Source organism: Paralichthys olivaceus, chromosome 16, assembly GCF_024713975.1.
Source record: "Paralichthys olivaceus isolate ysfri-2021 chromosome 16, ASM2471397v2, whole genome shotgun sequence".
NCBI classification, from domain to species: Eukaryota; Metazoa; Chordata; class Actinopteri; order Pleuronectiformes; family Paralichthyidae; genus Paralichthys; species Paralichthys olivaceus.
Window position 1 is genome coordinate 11,221,926 of NC_091108.1, and position 19,496 is coordinate 11,241,421.

General features: G+C 39.7%; 3 protein-coding genes across 7 annotated transcripts; 2 read left to right on the forward strand and 1 right to left on the reverse strand.

Annotated features, from left to right (window-relative positions):
* Nucleotides 1-25: 25 nt before the first annotated feature.
* selenot1a (selenoprotein T, 1a) lies at nt 26-5,278 on the forward strand. Its single transcript, XM_069511883.1, has 6 exons — nt 26-227; nt 1,556-1,666; nt 2,921-3,047; nt 4,207-4,294; nt 4,453-4,619; nt 4,755-5,278. The coding sequence occupies exons 1-5, from the start codon at nt 94-96 to the stop codon at nt 4,575-4,577; spliced, it is 585 nt and encodes a 194-aa protein (XP_069367984.1). The 5' UTR covers nt 26-93; the 3' UTR covers nt 4,578-4,619; nt 4,755-5,278.
* Nucleotides 4,755-9,454, reverse strand: LOC109640799 (uncharacterized). Of its 2 annotated transcripts, none has more exons than XM_069511880.1 (12): nt 9,291-9,454; nt 8,530-8,582; nt 8,317-8,442; nt 8,125-8,217; nt 7,898-8,040; nt 7,749-7,807; nt 6,921-7,096; nt 6,741-6,823; nt 6,401-6,556; nt 6,095-6,302; nt 5,409-5,758; nt 4,755-4,986 (listed from the first exon to the last, which is right to left on the reverse strand). In XM_069511880.1, the coding sequence occupies exons 1-11, from the start codon at nt 9,310-9,312 to the stop codon at nt 5,627-5,629; spliced, it is 1,251 nt and encodes a 416-aa protein (XP_069367981.1). In that variant the 5' UTR covers nt 9,313-9,454; the 3' UTR covers nt 4,755-4,986; nt 5,409-5,626. The 2 variants fall into 2 exon arrangements, with proteins under 2 accessions (XP_069367981.1, XP_069367980.1); XM_069511879.1 differs by having other exon boundaries at nt 8,305-8,442.
* Nucleotides 9,455-15,559: 6,105 nt separating this feature from the next.
* LOC138404812 (uncharacterized) lies at nt 15,560-18,109 on the forward strand. 4 transcript variants are annotated; one of them, XR_011238871.1, is made up of 6 exons: nt 15,560-15,861; nt 15,945-16,085; nt 16,196-16,314; nt 16,553-17,526; nt 17,623-17,670; nt 17,995-18,109. XR_011238871.1 is itself a non-coding variant. In XM_020104949.2 (4 exons), exons 1-4 carry the CDS (start codon nt 15,603-15,605, stop codon nt 17,369-17,371), a joined length of 1,338 nt encoding a protein of 445 aa, XP_019960508.2. In that variant the 5' UTR covers nt 15,560-15,602; the 3' UTR covers nt 17,372-17,548. The 4 variants fall into 4 exon arrangements, 1 of the variants encoding a protein (XP_019960508.2); XR_011238869.1 differs by lacking the exon at nt 17,623-17,670; XR_011238870.1 differs by lacking the exon at nt 17,995-18,109 and having other exon boundaries at nt 17,623-17,936.
* Nucleotides 18,110-19,496: the final 1,387 nt, after the last annotated feature.

Sequence of the window (19,496 nt, forward strand, 5' to 3'; positions counted from 1 at the left end):
ACCAATCAGAGACATGACAAGATTACACCGCCCCCCCCCTCTCTCTCTCTCGTTCTGAGCCGAGCAGGGAAACAAACCCCGGAACAGGTGGAGATGAAGTGGCCGTGTTTCTCGCTCCTCGCTCTGGGGGTTTTCTCGCTGTGCTGCGCCACGTCTGGTGACAGCAGCGGCGTGAAGAAGATGAAGATGCAGTTCGCCACGGGGCCCCTGCTCAAGTTCCAGATCTGGTGAGGCGAACTGAGCAGAAAGATGGCGAGTCATCGTCGCCAGCTAGCTCCGCTCTCCGGCTAACAGCACCGCAGGCCGTACAGATCCGTAGCAGATTACCGGCAGGGTGTTAGCTCCTGTTAGCGCCTGTTGGCTGGAGGAGAAGGAGCCTTTCCCAGTTATTTATTAGCGGAATGACTCAACTGGTATTGAAACACAGGACAGGAGGGGGGTATTTCATAGAAGTTCTTCTTCTTAGACTTTCTCGTGAAGATTTATTTGAATCGATAAACCCTGTCGTCTGATGATCAACGTGTACGAGTATTGTATAAATATGGAGGTTATTTCAAATCCCAGTACAGTGCTCTGTGTCTGGAATGATTTATTTAACTAACATTCTAGTTTTATAGATTATGCCTGTTAGAGTGACACCGAGATCGGAAAGGGGCCGATGGTTTGCCACGAGCGGCTCAGCCTTAGTGTAAAGTTTCAAATGAGAAACGACTTCTCTTAATGAACTAATTGAGACACTGGAGATGCTGATGGCTGCTTATGTACGATGAAAACAACTCGTTACTCGCTAAACATTTACGGTAAATAATAGTCATTATGCTATACGGATTCCCGGTCAGTGTCATGTGACTGAGAGTTCACGCGTCTTCTTGGTGTATGAATTCGTCCAGCTAGTGAATTCAACGTGCAAAAACCAAGTAGGCAGCCTGGCTCTGGATTTCTGTTATCTATTAGTCAGACTGGCTACAGTAGCTGGGCTAACAATAGCCATGATAGCTACATCTCATCTCTGAGTACAGTTAGTAGTATTTAAAGCATAAGTCCATATAGCCAATAGATCCCTTTCACCTGAATCTGATATACTACTATATGTTTACTTTAAGGTTTCTGTCAATCTGTGTTTTGGTAGCTTGAATCAAATCTATTGAAGCTAATACTAAGATAAACAAGTGAAATAGTCATACATTACACAATATCACTGGGGAGCTATGCTATTAGCAACGTTGCGTGACTGCAGTGTGTTTAAAGAAGTAAACCAGACAAGCCCGAACAGACATTTGCATTGTTAATTTCTGCTTGTCTTCTATGCTAACGTGCCACCAACAATGCCTGTAGTACTGCAATACAAAGTGTTTAATTTGGAAAAGTTAACATTTTTTTACTAATTGCTACATTACTAAGAGGACATTTTCACACAAAAGCTGTTTGGATATGTTTAGATTGGAATTCAGATGTCAAGGTCAAGCTCACAATTTGGCTTTATATTGTATATTTTTGTCGCTCCTGCCTTTGTCCCTGTGCATGTCTTTCTAACTGTGTGCTCGTCTTCCCACAGCATTTCCTGAGGGTACAAGCGGGTGTTTGAGGAGTACACGCAGGCCTTGTACCAGCGGTACCCAGACATCCGCATCGACGGGGAGAACTACCTTCCTATTCCCGTCTATCGGTAAGAGAGCGGGAGATTGTCTGCCTTGTTACAAGTGGATTATGTCCAGCTTTATGAAAGCAGGCTGAGAGCTGCCCGGGATTAGACGTGATTTGACTGAGGATATGGAAATCTCATGCAACAGGCCTTATCTGTCTGTGGTGGTTTTATAGTTGTGGTTGCCTTGTGCAATTCATGTTGGTTGTTATTGCTTGTATACTGTAGATTTTGATCTTGGTATATTTGGGGAAAGTGTCAGAATGACTGCTTGACATATTCTCAGTTGCCAATTTATTAGGTAAACCTTGTTAAAACTAATGTAAAAAAAAAAAAAAACATTGGTTACAAATTTTAACTTCAGGCAAAAATTCTCAAAACAAAACTTTATCGAACATAGGCTCTTTTGCAGTACTGTTGTATTAGATGACTGTAGTTTTAGGTAGTAGTATAACGAATACACTGTCAGTGATACAGTGGATCACTTTCCCAGAACAAACTGGATGAATTGCTTCAAAAGTGTGGACCTATTTGATAATGACATTTCGATATTGTAGGTTTGTGCACCAGTCCCAGGTGTTGTAGTTAATGGTGTTAAAGTTGAGTTCTTGTCCCTTGTGATTTGTTCATCCCCTTTAAATGCATTAACAAAATGTATCAATTTACAAAATATTATCAACACCTCAACATAATCAAGTACAGTTCAACAACAGCACCACAAAGTACACCCTTCAAAATGATCATTCAAATAAATCAAAATCCTCCTGAACAGGAAAAACTGAATTTAAGGATTAATTGCAAGGCTGTACTGCATTAGTATTTGTACCTAATAAACTGGCAAGTCAGTGTTGATACATTTAATCACTGTATCATAGCAACCCTTTGCTGTACTGGATAGACATTTCTAGGAGTAATATACAGTTGTGAAAATTACTGTCAAATGTGTGTGTGTGTATCTGCAAGAAAAGTACCTAATGATTTACTGACTAATGTTGTTTACCATTTTTATATTCATGTCCATCAAATGAAGCAGAAACTATACAACAGCATAATAACAAACTTGGATGACGCACAATGTAGCTTATTGTTGCAATAACAACAGCAGTGCAGTGTAGGACATTGTATTAAAAGCCAGTTTCTCTTCTTTAAAAAATTGCTAATGAAATGTCAAGAATAAAGTATTAAAAGTTATGTGGTGACCAGTGTTGATATTTTGGTGTCATTTGAAAAAATGAAAAAATTGTATTAAGTTTCTTTCTTTCTTTTTTTCCCCCTCAGCCACATTTCTTCCTTCCTGTCTGTGTTCAAACTACTGGTGATTGGGCTGATTATCATCGGCAGGGACCCATTTGCCCTCTTTGGTATGCAAGCTCCAGGCGTCTGGGAGTGGGGCCAGGGGAATAAGGTAAGGTTTCCTGGAAATAGAGGTACAGCCCTGAACCTATGGAAGAGCACTGTAGTGTTAATATGTATGGAGTCAGTATGATGCTGCTGAACATGGAGTTAATCAGCACAGACATCAGGAACACAAGAACATGACTTGACTGTAGAAATGAAGGCAAGTAGCCTGTGTTTCTGATGCAGTCGTGTTCATACACACTATCAAGTGCAACTCAACCTGTGGGATTTCATTAGCTGTTCCTTCGGGTCTTCAGGTTGTGTTGTTAAATGTGTCCTCAGGGTTGCGCACATGCTAAATGCTCAGAGGGAGAATGGCCAGTGACTGTTTACATCTTGCACAGAGTAATTTTTTTGTGTTTCAACATAAAGCTTAGACTGACGTTAAGTTGTGTTTACAGAAAACCCAAATTTCATACGGAGCATAAAGATTTGTTTTGGCATCATTCTAATGGCAGCTCTGTTCATATTTAGAGCTGCCGTAGATATTTTGTCAGAATGATTCTGATTATATTTCATTAAACTATGTCCTGACAACTATTAATTAACCAAATGATTTGAGGAATGTAGTCCAGTCATATTAATTTGTCTGGGGCATGTCATTTGCTTCTCCATAGTCTCATTGTGTCCTAATCTCAATCAATAAGGACACCTCTGTGCGAGGTGTGCCTACGTCACATATACACAAATCGGTTCATTCCTGACCATCCTGCAAACTGAAGAGAATAAGAAACCTAGAATAAAAGATAAGGCAACAAGAGTCAAAATATATATCTGGTACCAGGAAACCTTTCATGTTAATGGGCTGCAGTTTTCTGTGCTAGCTGAACCTTGCATAAAAAATGATAAGTTTGCCCATTTTTTCTTTGTGGAGTAATTGACTTTAACTACCAGATTTGTAACATAGATCCCACAAGTAGGATGGAGTTTATCTCTGACTGTTCACGCATTTGTAGTTGTAGCTTGATGAAGTTTCTTAAAGCAGTGTCATGTTGACCTGTCAATACTGTAGCGTGTTCATGCCAGGGGTCTTTGTCCTCAGTGTTGAAGGGATTTAAAGGTATATTCTCAGTACATTACTCCATTCCATTGTGAGAGCAGAAGAATTGGAAAATATATTTTCATGTGGAACTTTCTAACTGAGATTTCTCTCATGCTTCTTTCAGATATATGCCTGCATGATGGTGTTCTTCTTCAGCAATATGATTGAAAACCAGTTAATGTCTACAGGAGCTTTTGAAATCACACTAAATGGTGAGTGTGATTCACAGCATTGTTTATTGACTGAACCCAGTGCTTTTTTTCCCCCACTGTTATTACCCCAGAACAACATGTAGTGCTACTTTATGTAATCATGGTGTGTCATAACAGTGAGTTGCAGTGATTATTGAGTGAGTATTGTCTTTGTGTAGATGTGCCAGTGTGGTCAAAGCTGGAGTCGGGTCACTTGCCCTCCATGCAGCAGCTTGTGCAAATTCTGGACAACGAGATGAAGATGAACGTTCACATGGACACAAAACCCCACCTCCACTCCTAACCCTGCTCTTCAAGTCCTGGCTGGAGCTAAAATCCCCTCCATGTGAGTAGTGTTCATGACTCTTTTTTTAAACTAAGCATTGTTTTGTCAGTCTCGTAATGTTTTTCCTCACCAGTGAGACATACTTCATGTCAGTGCTGTGTGTATGAGAGCGTGTTTCTCTCTCTGCCTCTCTAGGTCTGAGGTGGGCTTCTCACTGGGCTGTGAAGTGATGTTTATGAAGGTCTGCGCTGAAGGCAGGAAGACTGCTAGCACAGACTGGATGCTCCCATCACTCTTCATGATGTCCCTCCGAGACATCCCGCCCCTGACTCCAGAGTGGGATCCATGGCAACAGTGCCGGCCATTCTGTCATTTTTTTTGAACCATTCACACGATCGCAGATTTCATCCAGGCGACACCAGTGGAACTACGAAGAGAAATGTATCACTGATTCTTATAGTCTTAAACTTGTTACATATAATTGATCTATGTGAATAAAACAGTTGTGTTATTTGTACCACTGAGCCATATGGAGAATTTTAAATTTATTCTATAAGTAGCTTTGCCATGTACAAAATGCAACACTTAAAAATTGCCTCTGTTTTGAAAATAACATTAGGGAATTATGTCTTGGTATGATTTCTGAATAATTTTTGTATTTACATAACTTGGAAGAAGCTATGAAGAAGAATAAAACATTGAAACTATTAAACTGTAAAGTTGTGATGTGGTGTTTGGGTTTACTGATTGAAGTGGTAGAATAAGATGTTAAAAATGATACCCTGAGGAAATCGTACTTTTAGAAGAGGCAGTGCATTGAAGTGGATATATAATATTATGACTACTCACCAGTTATCTCTTGAAGATTTAGTGGTTTAATAAAAGGAAACCTGAGAAGAAAAATAGAAAATCTGCTGCTTTGTTGTGTCATCTAGGTAGGTAAAGGGGTTACAGACATCCCTGAAGACACTTCTGGATCGCTGGAAGGCTTTTTCACTGTCACTCATCACATGAACGCCAACTTCAAGAAGCCTTTGTGCTTGTGATGTGATCTCGGGCAGTTGGGGCTAAATATGCGTCATCAGGCATTGCTGAAACTTCTGAATGGCCAGCTGGGTCCTTTCCCTGGCTGCCAATGCTATGAGCTCACACCTCGTCACGGACAGTCCAGAAGCAGACCCATCTGTGTCAGATTCACCCTAAAATGTAGATTTACCAGATGTTATTGTATAAAAAGCTACAAAATGAGTCAATGCGAGTGTTACATAAAGGTCAACACTCGTTTGATGTAATGCAGCACTCAAGCGGAATCATGCATTCCTAACTGGCATTTAAACACAGTAAAGCTAAGGAGAAAACATCAGGAGAGGTTCAAGACAAACGGTCAGGATGGTACATTCTACATCCTGCAGAAACGTTATTGAAAAAGAGACAAAGAAGTGTTGTGCACAGCTTGTGTTGCAGAGCTGGAGGTTCTGGAAAGTGCAAGGTGAATATGTGATGACAAAAAAAATTTAAAGAATGCTTTACTTTACCTGAGCAGAGCAGGTGCCCACGCGAAACTTTGCTTGTTGGCCTTGAACCAGGAAGGAAACAAACACTTGTTCCCTCCCAAGGACTCGGACCCCAACAGCTTTGTTAAGGGATAAGAAGACAGGGTGCAGGGGACCGTCCCAGCTCCATCGACGAACTCTGGCACCTGTCTTGTCTAAACACTCACCCCCCGATGTGTTTAAGGACAGCCTGCAACATGAACACAAATACACACAGAACACACATGGTTAATGCCACACATGAATATGGATCAAACTAAAAATGTGTATATGTAATATCCTTAATACCATATATTTCCATTGCTGTGGTAACATGCAGCCCTGCCATCAGACTGGAACACGGCTCTCATCACTTGATTGGGGGCGTTGCTGTCATCGTACACGATGCAGACCCTTCCATTTTCTTCAGTGACCACAAGAAGAGCCAATTGGCCTGAGGGATAACTATTACCATGGTGATAAGGATGGGAACACCCACTGTAGAGTGCACATCTCATATATCATCTAACACGTGATTTTTCCCTGGTTCAAATTTCCATCTTTGTTTTTATTACCTTGATATAATTTTTTAACTGAAAAATCTCATCACATGATATAAAATCTCCAAACATTAAATCTGAAAGGATACAAGATCTGAGAGGAGCCGTCACGGAACAGGGTAAGAAATTTTTTGCCACTGGAATAATATTTGAGAAGAAATTCTGACCCATCCTGCAAATAAATACAATAAGATTTAAAAAGGGTCAAACAAAAATGCACATAACAGGAAGCAGCTCTGACAAAAAGATGAAGTAGAGTTTGTGGTTACCTGATGATGACACATTCCAAACTTAAGAGGCTTGTGGTCACAAGGGACCAAAGCCTGAGTCTCCTCCTGTTCTGTTGTCAAGCACCTCTCAGGCTCTGTACTAGAACACACTGTCCAATTTCCTTTTCCTGGAGCGGAAGAGAGCCGGAAGCGGAAGATGTTTGACCTTGGGGCGACTAAATTACAGCACAAAACAAAGTGTAATGGTCTCACATGTTGAGGTTCTCACCAATAACAGGAACAGACTCGCAAAATCGTATGCACACTATCAAGACCACATGGCTGAACCAAAAACTGTTTATAAAGATTAACAATGCATTGCCACTTCTTCCCACTATCCAGAAATGAAACAAAAATATGAATGCCACCATTTCTTGAGCATTTGAAGCCATAGTTTGGGGCACTAGTGATCAAGGGGTTGAGCCGCAGGAGTGTCTGCATTGAGACACACACTCAACCAATCACGAGTCAATCGTGACGTTTCACCACATATTTGTATCGCATCAAATAACAAATTAAAACCAAACTTATCAGGAGAATTAACATTTGAACATACATCAGTGTGATGAGAACTACCTAAGATGAAAGAAAGCATTCTGTCAAATACATTTGATATGTACTTTTTAGTTTGGTCCATGTACCAGCAATTAATTAGCACTGAGGAGGCAGGATTTATGAGCTATACAGCAGCCAGCCACCAGATGGTGATCAAGACACTTTGTCTTCACTTTTGGGGAGCAGTTATGTCGTCCATCTTTATATACAGTCTATGTGATGAACTGATTCAAAGTTGCCAATGTGTATCTTACTTACTGAGCAGTTACTTACACGATTCTGTCGCCACTTGGATTGAGTACCCCCTGTTGATACTAACGTCTGACTGTGCTCTATGACAAAGTCCAAATACATTCAGGATTAGTTGTGACTATATTTGTGGGTCTATTATTTGTCCAAAAAAAACCATAAATAAATCATACCTAAGTCCAATTAGCATGTCATCGAGAAACTCATCCTCCTCCTTTATGGTTGACAGGCCACATCTCCCCACACTCAAATCTCTCTCCTTCACCAGCATCTTACACAGCTGCTCATGCTGAGCACAACAAAAGCGTTGGGCTGTCTATGGACACAAAAGAAGGGTGCACAGGGGGTCAGTGGTGCATCAGGTAAATTTGAGGATTTTAGTTTTTACTGTCTGCCTCACCATAGGCTTCTGCAGCCAAGTTAGATCGAGGGAAGGGCTGGCCTTTTCTCCACAGTGCTCACATTTCACTGCATATTTTGCTAGAGGTGGGAGCTAGAAAAACATTTTTAATCAGGCTAATCAGTAACAGAAATCTACGTTGCTGTGAATTTACAGTTGATGGAAATGTGATCTTAGTACTTTTGAAAGAACCTTTGAAACTTTGGTCCTGTTGTCATCAGACTCACGATTGTACCTCAGCACACCTGCAGTGCTGATACAATAGGTGGGTGGATTTCTCACAGACTGTGGATGGCTTTTTTGTATTTGCTTACCAAACTCAGAGAGAAACAAAAATAAATTATATAAACAGGTCACTGATAATTTGGCTCCTGATCAAAAACAAGTTTATTTTCTCATACTTACACATTCATTCAGAACATGTGGTGTCTCATGCTCTGGTGTAGCAGCAGCAGCATCTAATGGCAAAACAAAAGCATTGACCTGGATACAGCAGCTACTAAATGATCCAGCTTTGCAGAATAATGAGGATTTGAGGATCCTATTTGAAACTGATTAATACACCCCTTTTCACGGCAGCCATTTTGACATGAAATAGTTTGTACTTATCACATTCATTAAGGTTGTGCCCTATTTGCGGTGGCCCAGAGCTCAACGCACTGGAAATTGAGAAAACACATTCAAATAGAAAAATCATTTCAAATTAAGAAAATAATTTCATCAATTTGACAAACACATACACTGCAGAGTCACATCACATGCCAGGGGACCCAAAAAAGTGATGAACCTGGCTGTAGTTCAATGATTTGTGAAGTTCCTTCACTGACCAGTAGCAGAATTCAATAACTCCACAGGTTCATCATTGTTTTGGGTCCCCTGAAACATTTCAATTGTCGCTTTCGCAATTTGCAGCGTGTTTCTGTATTTGCATTTGTTGTGACTTTGCAGCGCATGTGTCTTCAAATTGATGATGGATTTTTAACTTGCACATGTTTTTTCTATTTGCATGTGTTTTCTTGATTTGCAGTGCGTTGAGCTCTCAGCCACCGTACTATTTAAACAGAGCCTTAATTCATGTGATCAGTAACACCTGTTTACCTTCTATTTCATGTCAAAATGGCTGCCATGAACAAGGTGTATTATATTTATACTTGGAGTTGACTCACTAGAAGAACTGGATCTCATCATTATCTCTGTTCTTCACACTGCACTCTTACAATAGCATTTGAGTAGTAATTGAAGTAGCAGCAAGTTTTCCACGAAACTCACTTAGTTTCTGCTTTAATTTGTCATATTCTGCGGTTGGCAGCCAACGTCAAGGTGCCACCGTTGCCTTACAGATGAGTCTACTTTCTGCACCATCTCATTCAAGCACAAGTTGTTCCTTTTATCCCCGTTTCTTCTATGAATCAAAGACCCCCAGTATCTCTTCGTCATTGTGCGTCTGACGTCATGACGTCAAGGTCTTCTCTTATTTTTCTGCTCCCTCGGTTGACCAGCAGGGTAGTGCTAGTTGTGGCAGCGAGTATATATAAACCACGCCCCCGACTGCTGAATCCTAACCGCGCCCCCGACTACACATTCCAAACCACGCCCCCTCCAAACCACCCTGAATTGGCAGAGGGAGACAACAGATTATACAACATGTAAAATAGATTTAAATAGTTATTATATGAATCAGTTTTAGCAAAGAAGTAGGGGATAACATATTCATCAGCTGATAACTCTGAGATAACGTTTTCTTTGTGTCTGTTTTTGGTCTTTTCAAGGAATGAACAAACCAAACAAGAGGCTCAGTTTAACAATTCAAACAATGCAGGTATTTCTGGCAATTAGTGAGAAAAAATACTGAGGAAATGCTATTTTTATATTTACATTCATACATTTTTATAAGTATTGATATCCAAATATAGGTTATATGTTTAATTTGAGTAAATACAAAAAAACTCTTGTAAACAGAACATCCTTGTAGCTTGACTATTACTTCACCCTAACCCTAACCCACTATAACTAGAACAAATATTATTTTCTCTGGCATGCCCGCTTCATTAGCCTCATCTATCTGATCTTATTGTTTCAACAATTAACACCAATTAACAATACAATTTTAGTGAGTCTTTATTTATACAATCCACACCCACTATACAACATAGCAAAATGATCACTATAGACAAAGTGGATATACATTTTAATAGTATATCCCTCTCCAGTAACATTTTGAGATGAAGTTGTTAAGATAATGGAATCCATAGGATATGTCAACATTTCAAAAATCTAGTAAACCTGACAACGGAAATTCCTCCTGTATTCCAATGATGAATCAACATATATCTACATAAGGAATACTTAAAATGTATCCTCTTAATTGAATGACACAAAATCACTTAAACACCAGAAATTAATACATGAAAAGAGGTATGTCAAGTAGATTTCATATCACAAGCAAACACAATACAGCATAAAACACAACCTGAAAACACTTTGTATAAAAAGAGGACTCTAATATCTAAATCATAAATCGCAAATATGAAACATTTTGCAAACACATTTATTGCAAATTTTGTCATATATCTCTAAACATCAGATGGGACACATGTTAAATTGAAATCTGGGCTCCTCCTCCAGCAACACTAAAGAAAGTATTCTCCCTTTGGAAATTGACTTTCCGATGCAGAAGATGACCGTTAGTCTCTCGGCTCTTTGTCTCCTGAGCAGCTCACTATCCTCACCTTTCACACCTGTGTGAAGACCTTATGACTGAGGTCTGCATTGGACAGCAATTAGAAAGAACAGTCGACTACTACTCCGAAATAAACATGAAATGACTTATGCATTATCTGTTAAATTCAGCAACATGTTAAAGTAGTAAAGCTGACAGTCACTGAAATCCAACCCCAGAGTGTGTACTTATGGAGCAGTGGGCTTTTGCACTGATACTCAGAGTTAGAAAAACATATAATATGTTATGCATTACAATATAGATTTGCTGATCAGTTCAAATTGAAGGACTCGTCTGCGTTCATTGTCAAAGTATGATGTGCTCGTTTTGCACTCGTGGGTCAGTGTCCTCAACCTGCAAGTGGTGGGAGAGACAACTCTCTCCAATATTTTGACTGTGGGTTGTAGAGTTTTGCTGTCCGTCTTAAGTATTGGGTGTTTAAAATATGTACATTGGAATGAACACAAAAGAACAACAGAGAAGTTAACAAGTTTTCAAAAACAATTAATAAACAAGAGGTGGAGAGAAGAAAAAATTAGGGGTCAAATTCTTTAAAAAATCTGATCACTCTTCAGTATGAACCATAGGTATGAACATGTAGTCCTGCAGTTTTTAGTTAGTAATGGGCAGTCATTAGAAAAAAATGGGATAAAGATGTGATTAATAACACATTCAAGAAATTCACATGTATTGCAGGTTATAAGTTAATGATATAGAACATGTTTTCCTATGCTACAGTTGAACTCTTAAAACATTTTTCAGATTTTGATAAAGATGCATCGATTTTCTTTTATTTTAATTAATTAATTTTAATATTCAATTATTCTCTTAATCTTTTTACTGCTTCTAGTCTTTTATTTTACTTTCACCAGAATCACAAGTCCCTTATGGCATTTAAACACAGTAAAGCTAAGGAGAACACATCAGGAGAGGTTCAAGACAAACTGTCAGGATGGTACATTCAACATCCTGCAGAAACGTTATTGAAAAAGAGACAAAGAAGTGTTGTGCACAGCTTGTGTTGCAGAGCTGGAGGTTCTGGAAAGTGCAAGGTGAATATGTGATGACAAAAAATTTTTAAGAATGCTTTACTTTACCTGAGCAGAGCAGGTGCCCACGCGAAACTTTGCTTGTTGGCCTTGAACCAGGAAGGAAACAAACACTTGTTCCCTCCCAAGGACTCGGACCCCAACAGCTTTGTTAAGGGATAAGAAGACAGGGTGCAGGGGACCGTCCCAGCTCCATCGACGAACTCTGGCACCTGTCTTGTCTAAACACTCACCCCCCGATGTGTTTAAGGACAGCCTGCAACATGAACACAAATACACACAGAACACACATGGTTAATGCCACACATGAATATGGATTAAACTAAAAATGTGTATATGTAATATCCTTAATACCATATATTTCCATTGCTGTGGTAACATGCAGCCCTGCCATCAGACTGGAACACGGCTCTCATCACTTGATTGGGGGCGTTGCTGTCATCGTACACGATGCAGACCCTTCCATTTTCTTCAGTGACCACAAGAAGAGCCAATTGGCCTGAGGGATAACTGTTACCATGGTGATAAGGATGGGAACACCCACTGTAGAGTGCACATCTCATATATCATCTAACACGTGATTTTTCTCTGGTTCAAATTTCCATCTTTGTTTTTATTACTTTGATATAATTTTTCAACTGAAAAATCTGATCACATGATATAAAATCTCCAAACATTAAATCTGAAAGGATACAAGATCTGAGAGGAGCCGTCACGGAACAGGGTAAGAAATTTTTTGCCACTGGAATAATATTTGAGAAGAAATTCTGACCCATCCTGCAAATAAATACAATAAGATTTAAAAAGGGTCAAACAAAAATGCACATAACAGGAAGCAGCTCTGACAAAAAGATGAAGTAGAGTTTGAAAAAAGCATTTTCCAAGCACAGAGGGTCTATCTGACTTAAATGAAGGAAAGAAAGAGAAATGTCAGGAAAGAGACTGTGACAGTAGTTTGTGGTTACCTGATGATGACACATTCCAAACTTAAGAGGCTTGTGGTCACAAGGGACCAAAGCCTGAGTCTCCTCCTGTTCTGTTGTCAAGCACCTCTCAGGCTCTGTACTAGAACACACTGTCCAATTTCCTTTTCCTGGAGCACAAGAGAGCCAGAAGCGGAGGACTTTTGGTGCTAGGGCACAAAACAAAGTTTATAAGTCTCACATGTTGAGGTTCTCAACAAGATTGAAAATAACACAAAAAACGTATGCACACTGCATCATGACTGCACGAATGAACCACAGACGTGGCCATTTTGCACATTTGGAGCCAGAGTCTGTGCAGTGGTGAGTGGGGGATGGAATCACAGTGCTGTCAATACACGCAGGACCAATCGACCATTCACAAGTGAGTCTCTGCCTTCAATCATGACATTTCATTCTTTTTTGATGGCATCAAGTAGCTAATTAAAGCAAAAATTGCTGGAAAAAATAGCAGTGGCATATACATGAATGTGATAAGAATGAAATTAAATAAAACAATTTTATGTACTTTTTAGTTCAGTCCATGTGTCATCCTTAATTAATAATAAAACATCCTTGTCATACTTAAATAATACACTGCAGCCAGCCACCAGACACTTTGCCTTTACTTTCAGCAGTCATGTCGTCCATCTTTACATAAAGTCTATGTGATGAACTGATTTAAAGTTGCCACTGTGTATCTCACTTACAGTTACTTACACGTTTCCGTCACAGGTTGGCTTGAGTTACCCGTGTTGATTGTCACCTCTGACTGTGCTCTATGATAAAGTCCAAATACATTCATGATCAGTAGTGACTATATCTGTGGGTCTTTTATTTGTTATTTAAAATAAAAAAATCATACCCAAGTCCAATTGGCATGTCTTCGACAAACTTGTTGTCATCCTCCTCCTCCGTTACAGTTTTCAGGCCACATCTCCCCTCACACAAATCTCTCTCCTTCACCAGTATCTTATACAGCTGCTGATGCTGAGCACAACAAAAGTGTTGAGCTGTCTATGGACACAAAAAGAGAGTGCACAGGGGGTCAGTGGTGCGTCAGGTAAATTTGAGGATTTTAGTTTTTGCTGTCTGCCTCACCTCAGGCTCCTGCAGCCAAGTTAAACCGAGTGGTCTGGCCTTTTCTCCACAGTGCTCACATTTCACTGCAAATTCTGCCAGAAGTGGGAGCTAGGAAAACATTTTTTATCAGGCTAATCAGTAACAGGAATCTATGTTGCTCAAAGTGTGAATTTACAGTAGATGGAAATGTGATCTTAGTACCTCTGAAAGAATGGTTGGAATATTTATCCTATTGTCGTCAGACTCACGATTGTACCTCAGCACTCCTGCAGCTCTGATACAATAGGTGGGTGGATTACTCACAGACTGTGGATGGCTCTCTTGTATCCACTTACCAAACCCCTCGAGAAACAAAAATCGAATCAAACCAACATGAAAATAGATTCTTTTTTTCCACTACTCCATATCTGACTACGATTCGTCTTACATGGTCATTCTGGACACACGGAAGCTCATGCTTTGATTTAGAAGCAGCAGCATCTAATGGCAAAACAAAAGCATTGACCTGAATACAGCAGCTATGATTCAGCTCTGCAGGATAATGATTATTCCATTATTGTAGTTTAGTCTGATAGTTTAATTGTCATTATACTTGGAGTAGACTCACTGGAAAACCTGGACCTCATCTTTGTCTTTGTTGATCGTTCTGAAGTTCCACCGTCTTCATCCCAGGATAAAACAGCACTGCTTGTGTAACTTTGCTCTCTTGCAGAATGAAGAGACACACAAACATAGAAAAGGAAGCAATATGCTAATAAAAAGTAAAAACCTTATTCAGACTAGAAAATGCAATTCCTGCTGCAAATGCAATGTGAATACAGACTTACACACAATGTGACAATGTCAAAAGCACGAGAGATGATGTCAACACTGTAGAAGCCTCCCACCGTCACCCATAATGAAATTTATAAATTGTAGAAAAAGCTGAATGTTTCAAAAGTGTGAGTAGTAGGAAAAACAAAAATTAAAGCAGGAATGTAGTGAACGAGCTGAACGTAATGATGTTTGAATGGTTAAAATATCACCAAAAATATTGCAAGAGTAAGATTGTGCTTCACTCTGGAAGATACTAAAAGGTTGACTCGTGCTTTTATGCTTTCTTTTGTCTCAACTACTGTAATGCACTTTATTCAGGATCACCAAAAATCTATTGGTTGACTCCAGTTTGTACAAAATTCAGGAGCCAGGATTTGAAGGAGAAATAGGAAAAGAGATCACAGAACTCTGGTTTTAGTGTCTTTACACTGAGGATTGATTTCAAAATGATTTGACTTGTTTTTAAGTTTAAACAACATTATTTCTCCAAAAGATGACGGCAGAGTGCTTGTGCCAAGACAACCTCTTGCAAATATAGGGTGATTTATTGAATATAAATGTGAATGTGATTTAAATATGAGAATTGAAGATGTTAAATGAATAAAAATAATACAATCATGAGATTTCTATAGGTGTCTAGACCAGGAAGCTAACTTCATATGACACTCCCCCCTTCACCTGCAGGTGTTTTAAGCAGGTGTAACCAATAGCGCATCACTGGAGAACATGTGACGAACCTGCCCCCGGCGGCTTCTGATTGGCTCTTTCAGCGCCCGAAGTACCTGTCGATCACTTAAAGCTTCTGAGAGCCATCGCCTCTCAGCGCCTTCTCTTTCAGGGCATAACACGATGATGCGTAAAGGTGAGATGAAATGCGTGACTCTTTACATGGCTGTGGGCTTTATTGTGACGTGTTATTTGGCGCAAACGGCGAACTGTCACCGACCGAAGGAAACGGGAAAACGGAGGGGAACAACGTTAGGTGTCCAAGAGGGGACCATCGTGTTCGGCAGGGAAGCTGATTCGCACGTCGCAAACGGGAAGAGGAAAGCGCCGCCAAACGCTTATGCTGTGGAGGATGAGAGGGCTTATCAAGCGGACTCTGCAGGTAGGATTTTGAGGTCTTTAATTTACTTTTAATCTGTTAAAATGCTTTGATTGGTACGTTCACATTTGAGTGTGTCCTGCTAGGCTGGTCAGAGGGACAGGCACAGGAGAACAGTCCCAGAGAAGCGTCATGGAAGCGCATGGCACCTTCCCTGCAATGCGGAGGGAACCAGATGAAGTTCAGAGCAGTGGGACCAGGAGTGTCGCAGTTTGCAGTGGAACAAGGTAAATGATAAGATTGATTAGTTGTACCATACATGTGCAATGTCCACTTAATTTATTTGCACCAGTGTTCACCTGTTTTGAGATTTTCCTTATATTGTTTCCCCATCCAGGAAATGAACCTCCAATGCCTCTGTCTCAGGTCCCCTCCACCTGTGGCTACACCATGCTGAGGAACTCTTTTGCACTTGTGATGCTGGTTCCATATGATGCATGCAGTATGGTTCAAGAGGTAATTTAATTTCCAATGATGTAAAATGAACATTTTCTCTGGCAAAAGTCCAATTTACATGTGAGGGGGTAAGAGACTTGCCATAACTTGTTTACATTATTTGTCAAGGCTTTTCTAAGTTTTAATTCAATTCCTGCAGTGCCATCAATTAGATATAATCAAAGCTTCCCATAATGTGAGGATTTTAAAAGTTGCAAATGGCTATTCAGTTGAAACACTGTTCTGTTCTTGTCCCAAGGGTGGAAGTTATGTGCTGCCAATGCGTTGGCAGGGAATCCCAGTCTCTCTCTGGTGCCCCAAACCTGCTGCAACCCCCTCTGCAACTACTCCTGCACCTGCAACCACTTCTGCTAAACCACAGGATCCTGTACCTCAGACACTCAAGTCCCCCCCATCTTACCCTCATGTGCCAGTGATGCCTCCCAACAGCATGAACCAAGGTGTTCCACAATCATATCTCTTTGCACCATATTGGGGTTATCCTCAGTACCCTTCAGTAGTTGTACCGCAAACCACAATGCCCACAACTACCACGGCAGAACCAACCACAACGACCACAAGTACAAAGAAACCAGAGATGCCTAAAATTCCACAATACCCCTCTTTCTTCCCCCCTAATTATGCTTACTTTGCACCCCTGTCACCAGTTACAACGGCAGCACCAAAGACAGTGGCTACTTCAACCACCAAATTGACCACCACTGTAAAGCCAGTAGCTAAAGATCCTAACCCTATGTTTCAGTATCCTGCCTACCCACCTTTTTATCCTCCCAATCCTTGGCCTCTCCCTGGGCCTCTGCCAACTGCTGCAGAGACTACTACAACTACTCCTCAAACAACCACGACTCAACCCACAACTACACAATCTCCGTTGCCCCAGTTGCCGCAGTTTCCAAAGTTGCCGCAGTTTCCACCATACGGGCCCCTGTTGCCGCAGTTTCCACCATACGGGCCCCAGGTGCCGCCGTTTCCACCATTCGGGCCATTTCCTCCCTATCCTTTTCCTCAGTTTGTCCCACCGTTTGGCCCAAATCATCAAACTACTAAGCCACTATGACAGCAGCACCAACTACACAAATGACGACCACCACAACAGAGAAAACGGAACCCATGCTGACTTCAGTGCTGCAGTATCCCTCAAATGTCAAACTTCGGATTTCCAGTTTTGCCATATCCTTTTCCTTATCCCCCTCCTCCAGGCTTCAATAAATGGTAAATGGTTTGAGTAACACAAGTGGCTGTCTGTCTTTACTGTTTGAAATTCAACTTGAGGGGTTAATGTGGAAAGTTTGGTGCTCTTAATTTCAGGGTACTGGTGAAATGACGCATGCTCACTTTGAGATGGTTTGTCATAAGGTAACTAAAAAGTACTTTGGTTGTGGATCTGTTTTCTGCACTATTCCATAAGAAACAACCACATTAGTCTCATGAGACTGAGTCTCCAACTTCTTAAATGGGCAATGTTCTCCACATGGGGGCACCATCTGAGTTTTTACCTTAAGATTGTTTTGTATGAACAATAAGTGAAATGCTAAATGTCAAGAAGTTGAGAGGATGTAATTAAAAGTTTTAAATACAATTTCAATTTTGCCAGTTCTAAAATGGAAAAATAAACTTCTGGACAGTGCTGCATCTTAAAATGCTGCCTTTTATATACTGTTTTTGTTCCTTATCCTTTAGGCTCTGTCACAGGATCCTGAGGGGTCAACATGGTGCATTTTCTCTGCCAGTCTTCATTAACTGATCTTATCTTATATAAACTGTTAAAATTAATAAACATGTAATACTTTTCTGAGGGTAGTGCATTTTCTGGCTATTAAAAACACTTTTTTAATCAAAGGGGATTGAGCTTCTCTAACAGTGGTCAGAAAAGCATTTTTAACTTAAACTGTATGACAGCAGTGCTCAAGCATGGCATTTGTAGACTAAATGGTCAGTACACAAAGTGCCATTCCTATGTTTTAATGGCCTGTTTTTTTATGTTTAAATCTTCTTGCTATCTTGCCAAATGCATAAATCCTTAAAAATGGGTGAATTTTAGTCAGACATGGGCTATGTCTATAATTTTCTGAATTGCGAAAACATTAAAGTAATTATGTTCAAGAGAAAAATCTCATTTAACTTGTCGATATGTATCCACTTATATGCTAATAAGCTTTGTTTTTTAACTCTGAGATAATTTTTCTTTGTGATTGTTTTTGGTCCTTTCAAGGAATTAACAAACCAAACAAGGCTCAGTTTAACAATTCAAACAATGCAGGTATTTCTAGCAATTAGTGAGAAAAAATACTGAGGAAATGCTATTTTTATATTTACATTCATATATTTTTATGAGTATTGATATCCAAATATAGGTTATATGTTTAATTTGAGTAAATACAAAAAAACTCTTGTAAACAGAACATCTTTGTAGCTTGACTATTACTTCAGTGTAGGCCCACTCTAACTAAAACAAATATTATTTTCTCTGGCATGCCCCGCTTCATTAGCCTCATCTATCTGATCTAATTGTTTCAACAATTAACACCAATTAACAATACAATTTTAGTGAGTCTTTATTTATACAATCCACACCCACTATACAACATAGCAAAATGATCACTATAGACAAAGTGGATATACATTTTAATAGTATATCCCTCTCCAGTAACATTTTGGGATGAAGTTGTTTAGATAAAGGAATCCATAGGATATGTCAACATTTCAAAAATCTAGTAAACCTGAAAGAAAAAACTATTTATTTAACTAATTACAAACCAACTTAGTTGTTATATTGACAAGGAGACAAAGACAAAGTAAATGTTGGAAAGAGGAGTACACAAGCTAAATGTATCTGCTTGAGAGCTGAATTTTAGTGGGTAATATTTAATTAAAATAGCACAGCTACAACAAAGCAAAACATAAAGTGAAAGTAAGGAGCCACACTCACCTGGGTGGTAGACAAACATGCAATAATGCTTTACTCTTACTGGTGTTTTTGGTAACCTTGGAGATGAAATAACTACATGCGTAGACGTGGGAGCAGTACTTGTATAATACTGATTAAAGTGCTGCGTGTACACTTCCTCAACTTGAAACAGGATCACCTGTAAAGAAAAAGCACAAAACGTTTGTTGGATTAAAACTGGATTCATATTTTGAATATACATCATTTCAATATGATTTTTTAATCCAGTGTTGAT